This window comes from Mus caroli, chromosome X (assembly GCF_900094665.2).
Source record: "Mus caroli chromosome X, CAROLI_EIJ_v1.1, whole genome shotgun sequence".
NCBI lineage: Eukaryota > Metazoa > Chordata > Mammalia > Rodentia > Muridae > Mus > Mus caroli.
The window spans coordinates 97,432,479-97,440,069 of record NC_034589.1 but is presented as its reverse complement, the minus strand read 5'-3'; the positions used below and the strand labels follow the sequence as shown (position 1 = coordinate 97,440,069).

General features: G+C 37.3%; 1 protein-coding gene across 2 annotated transcripts in view; it reads left to right on the top strand.

Moving 5' to 3' along the window:
- Positions 1-7,591, top strand: part of LOC110286813 — a 64,967-nt gene that overhangs the window by 20,570 nt on the left and 36,806 nt on the right. The window contains exons 4-5 of one of the 2 annotated variants that reach the window (XM_021153425.2): positions 605-744; positions 3,561-3,707. In XM_021153425.2, the coding sequence (XP_021009084.1) occupies positions 605-744; positions 3,561-3,707 (287 nt within the window). Of the gene's footprint in view, positions 1-604; positions 745-3,560; positions 4,861-7,591 lie in introns of those variants that run through there. The other variant, XM_021153424.2, reaches the window with a different exon arrangement.

Here is a 7,591-nt window from a genome sequence, read left to right as displayed (position 1 = left end):
CCCCGGTGCTTTTCTGACTGGAAGAGCTACTTTATACTTTTAAGTATATATCAATGCTGCTATCATATTCATCAAATGATTAATTCATTGTTTTGTTCAGAGTGGTCATATGCTAGATGTTTGGAAATGCTATAAGATGTGTCCAAAGGTGGGCTCTACTTAGGTACCCCAAGGTGTTTTTCTTAATCCGATTAAGTTTATAATCACGACTAACCATCATGCTGGGTAGTGATGGTGCATGCCTTCAGTTCCAACACTCAGGAGTCAGAGGCAGGTGGAGCTATGTGAGTTTGGGGCCAGTCTGTTGTACAAAGCACGTTCAAGGACAGCCAGGAAACCCTGTGTTGAAAAAACAAAGTGAAACAAAGTAAAACAGAAGACTAACCATAACAACAGTTTAAGGAAGGTATGAATGGTTCAGAAAGTACAAGGTAAGGAGATACGCAAAGAGAGAAGAGAAATGAAGGAGGAATGGAAAGGAAGGGAAGAAAGGGAAAGATGACTGTTTTGGAAACATTATGTGATTGAATTGAGAGTGGTGACAAACCAAAGTCTGATATCCAGTGCTTTGCATCTCAGCATCATCCTTTATGTTTCCTTTTAGGTAGCAAGAAGCTTGGAACCAGCAGATTAAAGAAGATAGCTGTGCAGCTGCTAGATTTCTCAATGTGCCACCCCCTACATTCCAGTTTAGAGAAGACCATGGGCTTGTGTATTCATAGTCAACCACGGGAAGACTGCTGGGTAATCATATACCAGAACAATATTAGGAACAAACAGGAAATGAAAAAAAGTACAATTATATAAATATGCAAGGAAATGTTAGATAACAGGACACAAGGAAGTTGGTGTCAGGCAAATATGTGAATCTGGAAGTTTCACTCAATATTTGAGTGACATAGAGTTTGCACAAGGAAGGCTTTAGAAACAAATGAGAAATACAAAAAAGAATCAATGGACACAAATACATTTTATCTTTGTTTTTAATTTTATTATAGCCTTTCTATAGGTACTATACTGAACATTGTATGGCTCAAACTTAGCTGGGGGGTGGTTTAGAAGACACAGATACAACTCATCCCACCTATTCATGTAGAAAGGCTGTAGAAAATAAAGCCCTATGCAAGAAAATTTTTAGGTACTAATATACCTTGGACAATTTAAAGTTGCACACACAAATAATATTGAAAGACTTCAAGGAAAACATTAATCTGAAGTGTGGAAATCCTGACTGAATTAATTACTTTAGGATATGACCAGCCTTTCGTGCTGGTAATGATGAGAAATACTTAAGTAAACAAGAATGAATGAAAACTGTTCAAAACCTTATTTCAAATTGATCTGAGGGAATAACACATGCAAAGCTATAGAGTTAGTAGCTAGATGTCTTAGAGAATCATCGCAAGGAATGAGATGGATACCAGTGAAGATAGGGCAGGCTATTTTCTCATGAGTTTATATGTATTTGAGATGTGATCAATAATAAGTAAATAATAACAGAAGTGATATTAACTATTTTGTGGATAATAAACAGAGCAGGGCTGATTATAACCTTGAGTTCCATCTGCAATCTGAAAGAATTGGACTACAAAGACAGCGTTATCGTAAAATACTTGCAATGCAAGATAGAAGAGTTTTTGTCTATATAATCCCATTCAAAACAACTAGGTTGTTAAAAAAATTAATAAAAGTGTTTGAATGGAATTATGGGGGAACTGATGAAGCAAGTAATTTGAATACCAAAGCAGTGTTACAAGTATAGTGTATTGAAAAGGCCAATACAGAGATTTTCGATGCGTAAATATGTCTAGAATATTTCCATAACAGAGAAGACGAGCCAGGTGGCTATAGTATCTTAGTCAACAGCAGCAGGAGATAGCATCAAGGTAGTAATTCGGGTTTCTAAGGCCTTATCCGCTACTATGACAACTACACTTTTGACATTGTTAGAACTTGAAAGCACTCATTGGAGAGTTTTTAAGCAGAAAGATGTATTTATTGGTCTTTCTTAGATTTTAAGAGGATAAGTTAGGATGCCGTGTTAAGATCAGATGTGAGAACAAGAAGTATGCCTTTTCATAAAGACACTATATTTCCTAACAATAGAAGCATTGCTAGATAAGAAAATGATTAATTATTAAAATAATTTTTGGGAAATTATTGAAAGTATCAGAAGCATTATTTGTTGAGAGACTGGTAACATAGTGTGGAAGAGAGAGAGGCACAAATAATGATTTCAAGTTTTTTTTTTTAAAGATTTATTTATTTATTATATGTAAGTACACTGTAGATGTCTTCAGACACTCCAGAAGAGGGCGCCAGATCTCATTACGGATGGTTGTGAGCCACCATGTGGTTGCTGGGATTTGAACTCTGGACCTTTGGAAGAGCAGTTGGGTGCTCTTACCCACTGAGCCATCTCACCAGCCCCAAGTTTTTTTTTTTTTAATTTTCATTTTTTATTCAGTTCACATCCCAATTACAGACCCCTACCTCCTCTCGTCCCAGGTCTACCCTTGTAACTCCCTCCCCTCATTGCCCATTCCATTCTTCTCAGAGAAGGCGAGCATCCCTTGCATATCACCCCTCAAGTTTGTTTTAAACTTGAACTTTTGGAGGGGTGTTGTGACTTTCACTAGGAAAATAAAGCAAAAGGAAGATTTTGTATGAAGAAGATCAGTTGTTCCTTTGGGGTTTAACACTAAGTTTGATATAACTCTTAGAAATCCAAGTTCAGTGTTGATAAAGTGGCTGATTGTAAGAGTTTGAAAATTAATTAGTACTGACATATTCTATGTTTTAATTTTTATTGAATAGTTTCTTTATTTACATTTCAAATGTTATCCCCTTTCCCTGCTTCTATGAGGGTATTCCCCCAGCCAGCCACCCACCCCTGCCTCCCCACCCTGGCATTCCCCTACACTGGGACATCCAACCTTCACAGGACCAAGGGCCTCTCCTCTCACTGATGCCCAACAAGACCACCCTCTGCTACATGTGTAGCTGGAGCCATGGGTCCCTTCATGTGTACTCCTGGGTTGGTGGCTTAGTCTCTGAGAGCTCTGGGGGTACTTGTTGGTTCATATTGTTGTTCCTCCTATGGGGCTGCAAACATCTTCAGCTCTTTCAGTCCTTTCTCTCACTCCTCCATTTGGGACCCTGTGCTCAGTCCAATGGTTGGTTGAGAGCATTTGCCTCTGTACTTGTCAGGCTCTGTCAGAGCCTCTCAGGAGATAGGTATATCAGGCTCCTGTCAGCAAGCACTTCTTGGCATAATCAATAGTGTTTGGGTTTAGTGACAGTATTTGGGATGAGTCCCCAGGTGGGGCAGTCTCTGGATGGCCTTTCCTTCAGTCTCTGCTCCACACTTTGGTACTGACACATTCTATATTCTCTTAGCATATGTTTCTACTATATGTGCCCACATCTTACATTATTAATTTTTGGGAGCTGCTTATAATGAATATTATTTGAATTTTCCCCTCTCCCTCACATAGTATATGGATTGTATACATAGTAAACTGTATAAATGACATATATTTCTTGGTTTCCTTATTCAGGTACAGAGAGCCAGTCCTGTTCTATGTCTCCTAAAGAACCACTGGGAACTAGTGGGCCTCATACATAAGACTTCAAGGATATGTCAAAATCCCACAGTCATCATTAGAACAGCTCCTTACTTTACCTGGATAAAACAATTCATCAAGGCATCTAAGAAGCTACTAAATCCTACTCGCTCCTTACACTGTAGAACATCGTATGAAAATGAGTATGTTCCCCAAATCAGACATAGCCATAATTATTTCACAACTCTGGCCTCCAGCGACTACCTCTTGAGGGTTTTACAAGGAAACGTAGGTGTTTCTCCACAAACTACACATACCAACAATGTACCAACAATCTTTAATTTTAGTGATCTAAATTATCTTGCTGATAGTCATAGATCGTTCCTTGATAAAAACCAGACCCCACAACCTGTCCAGCAATTGCCTGTTGCTGGACTTCCAGGAAAATTTGGACATAATTTAATTCAGTACCAGCCAAATACTCCTCCACATAATATAGGTAATTTTAGTAAATCTCCACTATCTCAGGTTATTTCTAACACAACTATATCATATAATTCTTCTAAGACTGATGATGATAATCCCTTGGGTTTTGCAGCATACAATACTGATGAGTCTTTTGATAAAATCATGGCAGATATAATTAAACAATCAAGCCCATCAGAAGATGATGAAGTGGAACCTGAAAATCTCTATGAGGATAGTATGGCTGATAATTCTTGGACAGAAAATGTTGCTGATTTAGAAAAATACCAAAATCTTTTGAGGACCATGTTAGATGAACCTCAGAGTCAATATACAACTAAGGCCAGTTTACCACCAAATTTATATTTAACTGAAGGAGAGGTACCCTGGGGACTATCTACTTCAGGTACAACTGTTAAAAAAACAGACCTGCCCATGAAATGTCTACAACAAAATGAAACATCTAATATGACTCCTTTTGAAAGTAGAGGGACTCCCAAACCAAGTGGTATAATTACGCCCTGGAATTCTCTTTTTGGCTACAATGTTGTAACTTCTCAAGATCAAGCAGTTACTGATTCAGTAAGAGCTCAAAATTATCCTGTAACTGATGCCCGTCAACTCCAGATTCTACCATTGGACAGCATAGGTATGCCCTCGACTCCTAAATTTACCTATGAATCTTTACCTACTGATTTTGAGGCTAAAACCCATCAAAATCCAAATTAGCACCGTACAGTACCATCACAAGGCCAGTCTTCATCATTTAAGGCCATTTCACAACCTGTAGTTGAAATTAAACCCCAACTGAAAGCTGAATCTGAGAGAACTAGACACCCAGACTTGAAATGTCATTTGTCCTTATGGAAAATTATATAAACACTTATGTCTTTTCAAAAAAATTAAAATAAAAACAAATTGAAAAGCAAATTATTAATTAGATCTTGTTCCCTTTTTTGTAAGTTTTAAGAGGATTCTTTTTACAGGTGGATCAATTTAATGGTTTGAAAGCTTTTCATGTTGAAAATTATTCCAAGTTAATTGAAGAATCACACAGTTTACAACTACCACCAGGAGCTTGAGAGATGGCTCAGCAGTTAAGAGCTCTTGGCAGCTCTTCCAGAGGTCCCAAGTTCAATTCTCAGCCACCACATGGTGACTCATAACAGTCTGTAATGAAATCTGATGCCCTCTTCTGGCATGCAGCTGTACATGCAGATAGAGCACTTCACATACATAAAAAAAAAATCTTAAAAAATTCATAAATAAGTTAGCTGTGCTACATTTTTCCTAAGTTTTAAAATTTTTGAAAAACGGTTGTTCAACATAATCAGAATATTAACATAGATACAACTCAACTCATCCGTTTTATTTATAGTCTTTATGTTTTATTTGTACTCATTTGTATATATATTTTGCAATTTTCAATGCATATGACTCATGTATACTTCTTCACAGTCATGAGATATAATAGTTTTTTTTTTTTTTATTTTTTTGAGACAGGGTTTCTCTGTATANCCCTGGCTGTCCTGGAACTCACTTTGTAGACCAGGCTGGCCTCGAACTCAGAAATCCGCCTGCCTCTGCCTCCCGAGTGCTGGGATTAAAGGCGTGCACTACCACGCCCGGCGAGATATAATAGTTCTATTGACATAAAGCTTCCTCATGTTACCATTTTATAGTCACATCTACTGCTTTCTCACAAGAATCTTGCCACTAATCTTTAATAGGCATTAATATGTCCTCCATCACAAAAATTTGATCATTTTGACAATATTATGATTGGAATCATATTGTATAAGATATTTTGTAATTGGCTTTTTATTCAGCATAACCTCCTTAGTATTTAAGTTAATTCGTGTACCAAAATATGTACCAGTAATTATTTTAATCACTTATGTTAGAAGGTATGGGCATATCACTGTTTCTCTATCCACTCCACACATTGAAAGCTATTTGAATTAGTTGTTTTTTATTGTTGCAACTGGTTTCTGTGGACATTAATATGCAGTATTTGTGTGAATGCACAACTTATTTTTTCTAGGATCAAGCTTCCTGGTCAACTTGTCTTAGGTTTTTTTTTTTTTTTTTTTTTCTCCTGTTTATATCATAAAATATTATGACAAGAGCAACTTTAAGGGAGATGAGTTTGTTTTAGCATATGGTTCAGATTATAGTTCATTGTGGTGAGGAAATTCCAACTGCAGGAGCTTGAAGGAAGTGGGCATATCATATCTACAATCAGGAAAAATGCATACTACTGTTCAGCTCATCTTCTCTATTGTATACAGTCCAGAATCTCTTGCCAAGGAATGATCTCATCCACAATTTAGATGGGTCTTCCCACATCAACTAACACAATCTAAATGCTATCCCACTGGCACACCTAGAGGCTCATTTCTCAGGTGCTTCTTGATTCTGTCAAGGTGACAACTAACACTTACCTGGCGATGACATGTTGGAATTTTTATTTATCTAATAATAGTTGTGTGTGCAATTGTCAAAAAGAATACAGAGAGATACCACAAGCAGTTTCTTCACTAGTAATACTTTGTAATAACATAGATCACAACCAGGATATGGCCATAAACCTATGACAATTCTGTGAAGATAATAGAGGATGTGGTGGTTTGAATAATAATGGCACCCATAGGCTGATATATTTTAATGCTTAGTCATCAAGGAGTGGAACTCGTGGATAGGATTAAAAGAATTAGGAGGTGTGGTCTTGTTGAAGGGAGTATGTCCCAGGAGTTTCAAAACCGGATGCCACTCTGTCCCTGCTGCTTGCAGGGAGATCAAGGTGTAGAGCTTTCAGTTACTTCTCCAACGTGGTATCTGCCTGTGTCCTGACCTCCTGCCACAATAAGAATGGACTAAGTCTCAAAAACTGTAAGATGCCCCCCAGTCATGTACTTTCTTTTATAAGAGTTGCCTTGATGATGGTGTCTCTTCACAGTAATAAAACATTGACTAAGAAAGAGTTTTTTGGGGGGGCTGGAGAGATGGCTCAGTGGTTAAGAGCACTGACTGCTCTTCTGAAGGTCCTGAGTTCAAGTCCCAGCAACTACATGGTGGCTCACAACCATCCGTAATGAGATCTGATGCCCTCTTCTGGTGTGTCTGAAGACAGCTACAGTGTACTTAGATATAATAATAAATAAATCTTAAAAAAAGAGTTTTTTTTTTAAAAACATTTTATTTCATGGCATATATGTATCATAGTGTGTTTAACAATTCAGTTGTTGAATAGATACATCAAGTTCTTGCTTAAATGTACTAAACTGCTAAAAGTTCATTCACAGGATTACGTGTAAATTTCCCATGGGTTTTTCCCTGAGAAAACCCAAGACTGAAATTTCTGAGTCATGTGGCAATAATAAAACAATTTAGTTTTATAAGAAACTGCCTAAATGGCAAGGAAGATACAATCCAAATTATATACTGAAAGAAATGGCAAGGTCAGTAACTTAGCAAGTCAGGGGATAACTAGCATGCAGTAGCTTAGGACATGAAGCACTAAGAAGACTGACAAATTGCCAAAGTTCTTTTTTTTTTTT